Source organism: Hevea brasiliensis, chromosome 5 (assembly GCF_030052815.1).
Source record: "Hevea brasiliensis isolate MT/VB/25A 57/8 chromosome 5, ASM3005281v1, whole genome shotgun sequence".
NCBI lineage: Eukaryota > Viridiplantae > Streptophyta > Magnoliopsida > Malpighiales > Euphorbiaceae > Hevea > Hevea brasiliensis.
Window position 1 is genome coordinate 2,453,387 of NC_079497.1, and position 12,420 is coordinate 2,465,806.

General features: G+C 33.2%; 2 protein-coding genes across 3 annotated transcripts; one reads left to right on the plus strand and one right to left on the minus strand.

Moving 5' to 3' along the window:
- Positions 1-39: 39 nt before the first annotated feature.
- LOC110658149 (uncharacterized) lies at positions 40-8,412 on the plus strand. 2 transcript variants are annotated; one of them, XM_021815634.2, is made up of 10 exons: positions 40-423; positions 873-1,028; positions 1,110-1,212; positions 2,276-2,382; positions 6,264-6,332; positions 7,203-7,318; positions 7,426-7,480; positions 7,722-7,842; positions 7,964-8,106; positions 8,217-8,412. In XM_021815634.2, the coding sequence occupies exons 2-10, from the start codon at positions 888-890 to the stop codon at positions 8,316-8,318; spliced, it is 957 nt and encodes a 318-aa protein (XP_021671326.2). In that variant the 5' UTR covers positions 40-423; positions 873-887; the 3' UTR covers positions 8,319-8,412. The 2 variants fall into 2 exon arrangements, with proteins under 2 accessions (XP_021671326.2, XP_021671328.2); XM_021815636.2 differs by having other exon boundaries at positions 2,291-2,382.
- A 464-nt stretch (positions 8,413-8,876) lies between these two features.
- On the minus strand, positions 8,877-9,653 carry LOC110658243 (protein DETOXIFICATION 24-like). The gene is made up of 3 exons (XM_021815774.2): positions 9,522-9,653; positions 9,353-9,419; positions 8,877-9,310 (listed from the first exon to the last, which is right to left on the minus strand). The coding sequence occupies exons 1-3, from the start codon at positions 9,651-9,653 to the stop codon at positions 8,877-8,879; spliced, it is 633 nt and encodes a 210-aa protein (XP_021671466.2).
- Between the last annotated feature and the right edge of the window lie 2,767 nt (positions 9,654-12,420).

Here is a 12,420-nt window from a genome sequence, read left to right on the forward strand (position 1 = left end):
TTCTATTAATAAATTCCTCGGATCAAATAGCCGTAATCAAACGAACTTTTAATATTTCAAGAAAAAAGAAGTTTTAAATCTGAAAAAAGAAAAAAGAGAATCTGATTGGGTGATTTTTAGGTGGATTCGGGCTTCGGATCTCAGGTCTCCCAATTCTCTGCATTACCCTTCTCTGCTTCGAGGAAGGTGATACAGAGAGAGGTGCAAGAGACCCAATCCTCACTAACACAATTTAATTTCTCTTCCCTCAATATTTTCATTTTTGATATATAATATATGCTTGAATTGGAATTAATAATTGCGCTTTCTCTTCGATTCCTTAATATCGAAGGGTTTCGTGCTGCTGCTTTATATACGCATGCCTTGCGTACTTGAGGCTTCTGGTTGATGAATTGGCTCGCATCGATTCCATTTCGAGATTTGGTGCGTTTCTTTCTCCTGTTTTATTAAATTTTGCCCTTTTATGTTCCATATACCATGTGTGCTTATTGGTGTTGGGTAATGGGTAGTTGCTGGATTTGTGAATTGGGGCTTATCACGTTAAATGATTGAAACTTGGCTTTTGGTTTCACTTTTGATTGTTTTGGATTCTGTGTAAGGTTTTCTTTTGAGATTTGCTTTTTGTGTTTTTTTCTAGAGGGAAGTTAGGAAGATTTTGCTGAGAATTTGTTCAATTCATGGCATTACGCTTTGCCGAGCCATTAGTGTATATATATAATGTTTTTCTTGAAGTTCCTTTTACCATTTTTTGTCAATTCTTTATTTGGGGTTTTTATATTTCTCAGAACTATCACTAAATTTTTGGTTAAGGAAGGAGTATATTTTGTTTTACTTGTTGGGTTTTAATGTATTTGAGTGTAATCTTTATCAAGGATTAAATTTGATTCATGTCGGCAAGAACTTTGAGGAGGAGACTTCATCACGGGGATGTTGATGGAAAAAGGGAAGAGCATTTTGACTCGTCAGGTTATGATGGCTTGAGCGAACCTCTACTTGGTACTCGCGAACACGATGATATGCCTACAGTAGTGAGGGTTTTTTCCTGTTGTTTGTAGACCTACTGTAGAAGGGAATAGATATATGGGAATCAATACTTTGCTATGTTACAGGGACTCACAATAGAAGATATTTGGAATGCTGAACAGAGGAGGGAAGGCATCCACTGGACGTTGATATTATCACAGTTGATTGCGGATTGGGCACAATGGTTAGGTATGCTATTTGTTATTGGAGTGTCTTCCTTCAGTTAAGTGTTTCATTTTCATTGCCTTTTATGATATTTGGGATTAACCAGACCAGAAGGTCTATCGGCAATGTTTATTAGATGAGGCATAACAAAATCTTGATTAAGCTTTTGAACATATTAATTCTTTAGGTGCTTATATATATATATATATATATATATATATATATATATATATATATATACCCCATAAAAAGATTGAATGAAATTAATTGTTATTTTTTACCACTGTAATTTAAAAAATGAGCATTAAAATATCTGTCAAAAGTAAGTAAATAAAACTGAAACATATAAAATGAAGTTAATCCTGCTATGAAACAAGCTATTATTGCGAAAATAGGTGAATACAACTATCATTAATAATTTCGTCTTTGGACCAAAAACAGGCTAAGGGTGGAATAGCACAAAGAGAAAGTGCTCCTAGTAAAAAAGCCGTTTTTGTAACTGGAATATGTTTTTTTAAACCATTAAGAATCATATTTTGACTCTTATTTGGAGAATAACCAAGAATAGCTTCCATTGAATGAATGGTGATTGATACATATTGCATATAAGAATAAATTTTTTACCTATCAAACCCTGGCATCTATCATGAATGGAAGACTTAATTTTGTTGATGATAAGCTGCTAAGTTATGGTTACATTTAGAATGACATGTTATTGTGGTGCTGGTAGAAGTACGAAATATCAACTTAAAAAGTTTCATTTTTGGTTGGCTTGTGTTCTAAAGAACTCTCTTTTGTAATTACTTAAAAGTGTTTGAAAAAGTTTTAGAATCAGTGCAAAGAAGTAAGAAAATTTAGATGCAATGTAGGCTATTACATACTTGGTAGAGTTTGTATCTTTGATTCTTGCATGAAGTGTAAACAAGTTGCTGTGTGATGAGAATTTGCTGAGGTGGTTGTTAATTTATTTTTCCAGAGATTAATTATTAGCATTTAAAAGTTCTATGTCTAGATGCCAAGGTATGAAGTTCTGTATGGTCTTAAATTATAGATTATCAGAATGTTTAAGTAGTTTCATTTTTGTCAGCAAATATTGTCCTAGGTTCTGGATCACTTATCGGACGGCTTTTACCTTTTGTTGGTCAAAGTGGATCAAGCAAGAATCTTCTTCATCCTTATCTTAATCCTTTACAGGTATATTTAGTGATTTGGTTTATTGCTATAATTTTAGAAATATATTATGTGTTCTTTATTTGAAGAAAGGAAGTGTTTCATATAGAGATATTCCCATCTTGTATGTTTGATAATCTTTGAGAGCAATAAATTTTTCATCATCATCATCATTGTCGTCATTGAGGTAGGTGACAACCAGCGTAAAAATTTCGTCACACCTTATGATATGGATTCAAATGATAAAAATGTTGGGCCGTCCTCTACTTACGACGCGCTACATCGGAGCCCGGGTGTAGTGGGAAATATGTAAGGGTGTAGGGCGTTCACCGAAAGCGATGTGCCATGCCGACGCTCGGGTGTGGTGTTAAATGAGCAAGGGTTCCCACATCATGGATGGGTGTGGGTAAAGTAGTTAGTCCATAGGACAGATAGTAGAACAGATAATGGAACAAAATACAAGATAGACATAAAAAATAATAGAAGATATGATAGAAGGATACCAATTAGGAAGGAACAGGATAGAAGGAGGATCAGGGTTGGTACTTGGAATGTTGGATCACTTACAGGAAAATTAATGGAGCTTGTGGATACCTTAGAAAGGAGAAGGGTGAATATTGCTTGCATTCAGGAGACTAAATTGGTAGGAGAGAAAAACAAGGAAGTGGGTAATTCAGGGTACAAACTGTGATTTGTCGGAAAGAAGAGAAACAAGAATGGAGTGGGCATAATCATGGACAGGACATTGAAAGACGCTGTAATAGCCGTAAAAAGAGTAGGAGATAAAATTATACTAGTAAGCTAGTACTAGACGGAGAAGCAATAAATGTAGTTAGTGCTTATGCCCCACAAATAGGATTAGATAGTGAGAGTAAACAAATGTTCTGGAAAGATATGAATGATTTAATGCAAAGCATACCAAATGAAGAGAATGTTTTCATTGGTGGAGATTTAAATGGACATGTAGGAAGTGATAGGCAAGGTTATGAGAATGTTCATGGAGGTTTTGATTTTGGTAGTCGAAATGAGGAGAGAAAAAGCATTTTGGATTTTACTATGGCATACGACCTAATACTAGCAAATACCTACTTTATAAAAAGAGAGTCATATTTAGTGACTTTCAAAAGTGGGTAACATAGAAGCCAAATCGACTTCTTCTTAACCAGGAAGACAAATAGAGCTCTATGCAAGGATTGCAAGGTCATTCCAGGAGAGGCTTTAACAAGTCAACATTGGTTAGTGGTCTTGGATGTCAAGTTTAGGAACAATTTAAGTAAGGTCAAAAGAAATAGTGTAGCTCGAACAAAGTGGAGGGAGTTTAAAGGAATAAAGCAAGTGAAGTTCAAAAATGAGCTTCTCGAGTCTGAAGCATGGAAGCTAGATATAGAGGTCAATGATATGTTGATACAGATGGCATCAAATATTAGAGAAGTAGCTAGAAAAGTACTTGGAGAGTCTAAAGGACATGGACCACCCTCAAGAGAGAGATGGTGGTGGAACGAGGAAGTACAGATGGTAGTGAAGAGAAAAAGAAAATGGTATAAGAAATAACCTAAATGTGATAATAACGAGGCATACGAACAGTACAAGATAGCAAAGAAAGAGGCAAAAAAGGCAGTTAGTTAAGCAAGAACACAGGCCTTTGAAAAGTTATATGAGAAATTTGAAACTAAAGAAGGGGAGAAAGATATTTATAGATTAGCAAAGAGGAGAGAAAGGAAATGTCAAGAACTCAATCAAGTTAGGTGCATTAAGGATAAAGAAGGAAAAATATTGGTGAAAGATGAGGACATTAAAGAAAGATGGAGAAATTATTTTAATGATCTCTTTAATAATAGTCAAAATGATAATAGCGTGAATACAGACTATAGAACAATAGAAAAGAATGTAAATTGTACTAGAAGGATTAGATCTTTAGAAATAAAGAAAGCATTTAAGAGAATGAAAGTGGGCAAAGCCTGTGGACCCGATAGAATACCAATTGAAGTGTGAAAGTGTTTGGGAGATATAAGAGTGGCATGGTTAACTAAATTATTTAATAAGATTCTAAACTTAAAGAAAATGCCTGATGAATGGAGGAGGAGTATTTTAGTGCCTATTTTTAAAAATAAGGGAGACATACAGAGTTGCTCAAACAATAGGGGAATTAAACTCATGAGCCATACTATGAAGTTGTGGGAAAGAGTTGTGGAGCATCGACTACGTCATGATACTTCTATCTCTCTCAATCAATTTGGCTTCATGCCTGGTCATTCTACTATAGAAGCGATCTTTCTCATTAGAAGCTTGGTGGAGAAATATAGAGATGTGAAGAAAGATCTACACATGGTTTTTATTGATTTGGAGAAGGCTTATGATAATGTTCTAAGAGATGTCTTATGAAAAGTGTTAGAACAAAAGAGGGTATCTATTAGGTATATACAAGTGTTGAAAGATATGTATGAAGGAGCAACTACTATTGTGCGCACAGTGGGAGGGGACACAAGAGATTTTCCGATCTCAGGTGGATTACACTAAGGATCAGCTATAAACCCTTATCTTTTTACATTAGTTTTAGATGAATTGACGAAACATATATAAGAGAGTATTCCTTGGTGCATGGTGTTTGCGGATGATATTGTTCTGATAGATGAGACGCGAGAAGGAGTCAATAGAAAGTTAGAGCTTTGGAGAAGTACTCTAGAGTCAAAGGGCTTTAAGTTAAGTAGAACGAAGATAGAATACATGTATTGCAAGTTCAGTGAAGGCCAAACTGGTGATAGGGAAGGAGTTAGTTTGGATGGAGTGGTACTGTCCCAAAGTAATCACTTTAAATATCTCGGCTCAGTCTTTCAAGTAGATGGGGATATAAGGAGGATGTTAGTCATAGGATTAAAGCCGGATGGTTGAAGTGGAGACGTGCCATGAGAGTTTTATGTGATCGCAAGATTCCTAATAAGTTGAAAGGAAAATTTTATCGTACAGCCATACGACTGGCCATGTTATATGGTAGTGAGTGTTGGGCACTGAAGGAGTCGTATGCGTCTAAGATAAAGAGTTGCAGAGATGAGAATGTTAAGGTGGATGAGTGGCCATACTAGACTAGATAAAGTCCGTAATGAGAGTATTAGAGAAAAGGTAGGAGTGGTGCCAATTGAGGATACGTTGAGAGAAGGGAGATTGAGGTGGTTTGGTAATGTGATGCGTAGACATACGGAGGCTCAAGTTAGACAAGTAGATCACATTAGGTTAGAGGATAGAAAGAAAAAAAGAGGTAGACCTAAATTGACTTGGAGGAGAGTAGTACAATATGACCTAGAAGTATTACACATTTTTGAGGATTTAACCCAAAATCATTTAGAGTGGAGAAAGCGAATCCATATAGTCGACCCCAAATTTTTGGGATAAAGGCTTAGTTGAGTTGAGTTGAGTTGAGTTGTATCATCATTATCGTCATCTGGCTTGTAAAAAACTTAGAAGTTTAGTTTTTGTTGGTTCTCATGTCTTGTGTATGCTCGCCATCAAATCAAGTCACACACTTTGTACTTTATATTTTTATAAGAGAATGATATTCCTATTTCCTAATGGCATGGTGTTCTTTATTTGTAGTATGTTATTACGAAATACTTAACTTGTTTTGCTGATCTTAATGCTTTGGTGAGCTAAATGGTGTCTATCAATAATATTGTATGTTCTGCTTTAATCATCCTTTTTTGGCAATGTCATTCAATTGGTATTATTTTCCTTTTGAGCGGTATATCTGGGTTCTGGCTGTTACTTCTTTCAGACTTTTGAAAAGATGTGTTATTACTATTATTATTATTATTTTAATCTTTGACCTTAATCAATTATGTGCATTTTGAATATAAAAGTCACTTGTTATTGGTAGTCTGGATTTCTTATGCTGTAAACTGGTGTGTTTTAAGGAAGAAAGACTCAGAAATCTGCAGCAAAGGCTGGGAGTGCCTTTTGATGGTTCTCAAGTGGAGCATCAAGTAGGTCCTCTTGTATTTTCTCTCTCTTTTCTCCTTTTTAATAATTATTTATTTCTCATGATGTCTTGGTTCTATTTCCTTTTAACTGTTGAAGTTGCTATTGTTTACTGATTAAAATAATTCTTTGCATTAAAAGGAAGAAGCATGCAACTTGCTAATTAAAATCATTCTTTCCTTTTAATTGAAGGAAAGATTTATGAAATTACTCCTGAACAAGCTGCAAAACCATTCGCTTGAACTGCTTCTCTTTCTTTATTTTTCTCTTCCCTTGAGATAGTTGAAAATTTACAGGAAGGATTACAATATGGCATTAACTGTATCACGATTTCAAGTGACTTTCTGATACGCCTTATTGGATCTGTGCATCATCTGTGATGTTCATATCTGCATTTATGCAAAAGTGTTAGCTCTACCGTCCATAAATTCGTTATTACCCGACTATTTCATTTTATAAACATTGACTCTTGTAGGCTAGATATACTAGTTGAACACTGTGGATTGGTTCTGGTTCTCCTGTTTCATTGTTGAACTTTCCCTGAAGATCAAGTTCACTACCCTCTGGTGCCCTACTGGGCAAGTTCCCTCAATATTAAGGCCTCTAGGTATATCCCAAAGTGTTATAGACAAAATAGGCATAGCAAAGAAATGAATATGCTTCTGACACTAGTTGCTGATCATCATAAGGGAGAAAATTATCAAAAACTGACGTCAGGGATTGTCATGTCAAAAGTTCTATGCTGCCAATTACTATTGTGGAGGTTTGAATCTTAAGAGTGGCCACTTTATCCAATACTGCTATTAGAGTAACCCTACATAATGGCCTTTTTATTTTGAAGTTGGATGAGAAATTAGTTTTCTTTTAACTTTCAGGATGCACTTAAACAATTGTGGGGATTGGCTTATCCTGGTAGGGAGCTTCCATCTCTTAAATCCGAGCTTTGGAAGGAGATGGGCTGGCAAGGTTCAGACCCCTCTACTGATTTTCGGTATGTAGAAGATTTTGTGTGGAACTGATTATGAATTTGGTATTATTCTGAGTTCATTCTCCCCTTCAAAAATATATTGATGCAAAATTTTTCCATGCTATATGAAGGGGTGGTGGATTTATATCATTGGAGAATCTAATCTTTTTTGCAAAGAAATATCCGGTTTGTTCCTTTACTTTTGATGAGCTGTTTATCATTATCATCCTATATTATTTCAACCATTTGAGAAATTGCCAGTTACCCTTGCATTGCCTAACATGCGTGAGTCTTAGTCCATCAGTATGAGGCCATGGGGCCACTTTATATGGAATACACAATTGCATTTGAATGCTAGCCTGTGCAAATTCGTACCATTTTTGCTAGTTCTAATACCAACTAATGATGTTTGGTATTTGTTCAACAGGACTCATTTCAGAGATTGTTACATAAGAAAGATGGAAACAGAGTTGAGTGGGAGTATCCGTTTGCTGTGGCTGGCATAAACATTTCCTTTATGCTGGTACAAATGTTGGATCTTCAAACTGGTAATTAAAATTCTAAAATGTCATGATATTGAATATTTTTAACGGTTAACATTGGCTGGAAATGGTGCAAGATATGGTGTATGACCAGTACTAAAAAAATTGGAAGTGTATATATATGCAGGAAAGCCATCCACTCTGGCAGGAATCAAATTTGTAGAATTACTTGCAGGAGATGAAATGGCGTTTGACAACCTCTATTGTGTAGCCTTTCAAATGATGGATGCTCAATGGCTTGCAAAGCGTGCTTCTTACATGGAATTTAATGTAATTTCATTTCCTAAAGCCATATACTGCCCTATTATTGCCTTCTCCGGGATGTTTAGACCTTATGTACTCTTTTTTTTGTTCTTCATATTCAATGTTGCCTTTTCCAGGATGTTTTGAAGTCCACAAGGATGCAGTTAGAACGTGAGCTTGCCCTTGAAGATGTCTATAGTGTGAAAGATTTACCAGCATACAATCTGTTGAGAGGATAACTGTTACAGAATGTAAAAATTTATATATATTCACAATCTAAGTATTTTAATTTATATATTAATACTAAAAAGTGAGAGTAATTTCTTTTATCAATTTAAATTAATATATTAATAAATTTTAAGTTATTGTATTAAAATTTTATTTGATTTGATTCTTTAGAACAATGAACAAACAAAAAAGTTTGAGTTATTTCTTTAAAAAAAATGATCAAAAGTCAGAAAATAGAGGATGTACAGATAATCAACTAAAAGCAATAAATTTATTATTTCATGAATATATTAGATTCATTATTTAGCGAACATATTAATTTGTAAAGTGTTATATTTTATATTTTTTATTATTTATATAATATAAGAAAAAAAATTATGCATGTAATTAAGTTTGGCCCCCAAATTTCGTGGGCAAGCTCCGCCACTAGTTATACAAATGCAATTATGCTCAATCTATTAGTTTAGATTTTTCTAGTTGTAAAATATTCTTATTTTATTTAAAATATATTAATTTTCAATAATCAATTTATGTTAGAGATGGTATTCACTGGATTGTGGAAATGGGCATCACCAAAGCATCACACCTGAGGATAATGAAGGCTTTAACATGGATAATAAATCAGAGAAGACAGCAACATTGAAACCTTTCCATGTTTCAGGGCAACAGCTACCAAGTACATACACTAAGTCTCCAATCACAATTAACCAACTCAATACAATAATCGAACACATTGCACCATGAATCCCCAGGTTTAGTTTAACCACAAAGATCCATGACAGTAGGAAATGAAGCGCAAATGAAATAGCAGAAAGCCACCCAGCAATCATGTTTTTTAGCTGAGTTAGTGAGAACTTACTGATGGCCTGGTTAAATGCCAAAAAATATAGATATGGAATGAACCATAGCGACATCTCCCCAGCTTTGTTAGCTTTATCTTCTTTCTGTCCTAGTAGCTTGAAGATTCGTGACGAGAAGATAAACACAAGAAGCAGGACTGTTGCTGAGGAGAAATTGACGATCCATTATCGCTGCAAGTAGATACCCATCATGTGGCATTGCTTTGCTTGAAATGCTTGCCCACAGTCTCTGTTGCACTTTGACATCCCTGTCTAGTGAAATCCAGAAGAAGAACAAAGAACATAAAATATATATTTGTTTACCTTCGTTTTCCAACATTAAAATTGTCTTGCAATGACTAACAAGAATCTTACCAGAGTTCCTTGTCCTAATCGCACAACGATGATTTGCATGATTGAATAAGCTGCAAGTTCTAGTTTTCCAGTGTGTCCAATAAAAGCCTGTGTTACCACAAGCATTCCAAATTGAGTAATCTTTGTTAACATGGTAGGAAATGCAGTCTTCCACAGCTTCTGTTGAGAGGAGGAACTTGTTGTTGTGTTTGTTTGTTTGTTTTTTTTTTTTTTTTTTTTTTTAAATGGTTGCAAAAAAGATATTTCTGAGGAATTATTAGGTGCATCCGGTGTACATATACCTTCTCTCACAATCATGTGGGATCCACTCCCTATATATATAGGAAGGACCCACTTTCTGTGAGAGAAAGAACACTATTTTTTAGTGCTCCGGATGTGCCTAATGATTAGCCGATATTTCTACCTACCATGGCAAGTTATATATAATTAACAAAGCTAGCTAATTCAAATTGATTCAATTCAAGCTGAACTAAAAATTATAACTAGATCGAACTAATTAATTTCGATTCTATTCAAATTCAATTCGAATTGATTTGATTTTAATTTTAAAATTAAACTGCTATTATAGTGTGTTTTCTTATAATATAGCTATAATAATTTTTTATAAAATAATTTAATGACTAAGATAAATTTATGATGTGGTAAAATTTAATTATATTTATAATTCAAATCAATCAAATTGATTTTCCTGATCAAAATAAATTGCCTTAATTTGTGTGTACATATTTATTGTATATAGTTAGTGCTTTTGGTTTTGGGTGCTTTCTTTTCTTCTTTTCTTTTTTTTTTATTTTTTATTTTTTAAATGCTGATCTCATATTTTTTTTTAGGAAATTGCAATATCACCCATAACTCAACTTCCCAATTTCCCTTTTTTTTTTTTTTTTTTTCTCACCCATGACCCATGGTGATGGTGCCACCTATTTCTGACCTGAATAATTTTTTTTTTCTATATTAATTAGTATACCTCAAGATTCATAACATTTATTTTTTCCTTTTCTTTTAATCTAAATAAATCCCTAAAGATTCATTCATTCAAAAAAGATGAAATTGTTATATCTTAAGAAATTTAATGTTAAATTTTACTGATATATTTAAATATAAGAAAAGCTTGCTAAAAGTAATAAAATAATAAATAAGAAAAGATTTTAAATATTTATATGTTAAATGATGCTAATTGTATTATAATATTAATTTTTATAATAATTATATTTTAATGTTAATTTTTTTTAAAAAAATATTTTAATTGTAATTATTATATACAATAAATGAAAAAATGTAAAGGACAAAATAGTTATCATAATTGTTGATGTAAAGTAATAACATGTCAGATTTTTTATATAACGGATATAAGGCCTTTAGCTACAAAGTTTTCATCGCCAAAGGTGAAAATAGGTTGCTAAAAATTCTAGCGACGTCTTATCAATCTATTAAAATCCGTTACTAATGCATAGGGGTGTGTAAATGGTTGGTTCGGTTTCGAACTGAACCGAACAGATAAAATCGAAAATTAAAAATAAAAAATTTTAAAAATCAAATCAAATCGATTAATAAGAGAAAATCAAACCGATCAAACCGAAATTTATAAATTGAACATTTGATTTTCAATTGGATTCGGTTCGGTTTTAAATTGATCAAACCTAAATTTTATGGTTCGGTTCGATTTTCTTTGATTTCTTTGATATATATTAATAATTTCGGTTCGGTTCAATTTTTTGATTTTTTAATGAAAATAATCGAACCAAATCAATTAATCAAAATTATCAAAATTATAAATCAAACCGAACTGATTGAGTTTTAAAACTGAACCGATTGAACCGAATTGACTCAATTCAGTTCGATTTTTCAATTTAAACCAAAAACTGCTCTTCCATGCTAATACAGCAATGGACACTTCAGTTGCCAATATGTCGCAGATTCATTTAAATCACCAGAACTTCATCGCTGATCACTGATTCATCATTATTTCGACGCTAATTTTATTATTTTTCTTGAATTTTGTTACTAATCCATCATAAATCCATTGCTAATTCTTATTAATTTATCTTTAAATCTAATACTACTTAATTTTTTAATTAGTAGCTAATCCATTTTTAATCAATTACAATAGTAATTATACTATATATATAATTAAAATATATATATACATTAAATTAAAATACTTTATGCAAAGCATAGATTTTTACGAAAATTAATAAATTAAAACTATGATGATGCAATTTATAAATTTTTACAGAAATTAATGCATCAATCACAATGTCTTTAAGAAGGAATTACTAGGTGCATCCGGTGCACATACACCTTCTCTCACAATAATGTGGGACCCACTTCCTATATAATAGGAAGAACCCACTTTCTGTGAGAGAGAAAGCACATGCACCTTCTCTCACAATCATGTGGGACCCAATTCCTATATAATAGGAAGGACTCACTTTCTGTGAAAGAGGGAGCACTATTTTTTAGTGTACCGGGTGCACCTAATAATTAGCCTGTCCTTAAGAATGATTTTCTCCAAATGATTCTTCACCCAGTAGGCCTTTTTTTTTTTTTTAACCAGGTCACATACTTGAATGCTTCAGGATTGCACTGAAGAACCAAGTCATGAAGCTCCAAAGACTGAACAAATTCAAATGGAATTGCTGTGTGATAGAAATGCAAAAATTCAACATAAAGCACTCAACAAAATATTATATATGCACTTGAGAAGCCTAACTTTGACTTCACCCGGTGATTGAAAATATATTACTCATTATTGTAAAAATAATTTAGTTAGAAAAATTAGAGCCTTATCTTATTCGTCCTTATCTTAGTCCTTTAGTGATTAATTAATGCTAGCAAAGACAGGTTTTTGGCTTTGCTGGTCTAGTCTTTTACAGGTATCACCATTTCAATTGACTTT

What these genes read in the sequence shown, in the direction of transcription:
- LOC110658149 (XM_021815634.2), top strand. Translation starts at nt 888, where the DNA reads ATGTCGGCAAGAACTTTGAGGAGGAGACTTCATCACGGGGATGTTGAT. An exon ending in CTTATCTTAATCCTTTACAG is followed by an intron (nt 2,383 to 6,263) that starts GTATATTTAGTG and finishes GTGTGTTTTAAG; the next exon opens with GAAGAAAGACTCAGAAATCT. An exon ending in GACCCCTCTACTGATTTTCG is followed by an intron (nt 7,319 to 7,425) that starts GTATGTAGAAGA and finishes TGCTATATGAAG; the next exon opens with GGGTGGTGGATTTATATCAT.
- LOC110658243 (XM_021815774.2), bottom strand. Translation starts at nt 9,653, where the DNA reads ATGTTAACAAAGATTACTCAATTTGGAATGCTTGTGGTAACACAGGCT. An exon ending in GATTAGGACAAGGAACTCTG is followed by an intron (nt 9,420 to 9,521) that starts GTAAGATTCTTG and finishes GGATTTCACTAG; the next exon opens with ACAGGGATGTCAAAGTGCAA. An exon ending in AAAGCAATGCCACATGATGG is followed by an intron (nt 9,311 to 9,352) that starts GTATCTACTTGC and finishes ATTTCTCCTCAG; the next exon opens with CAACAGTCCTGCTTCTTGTG.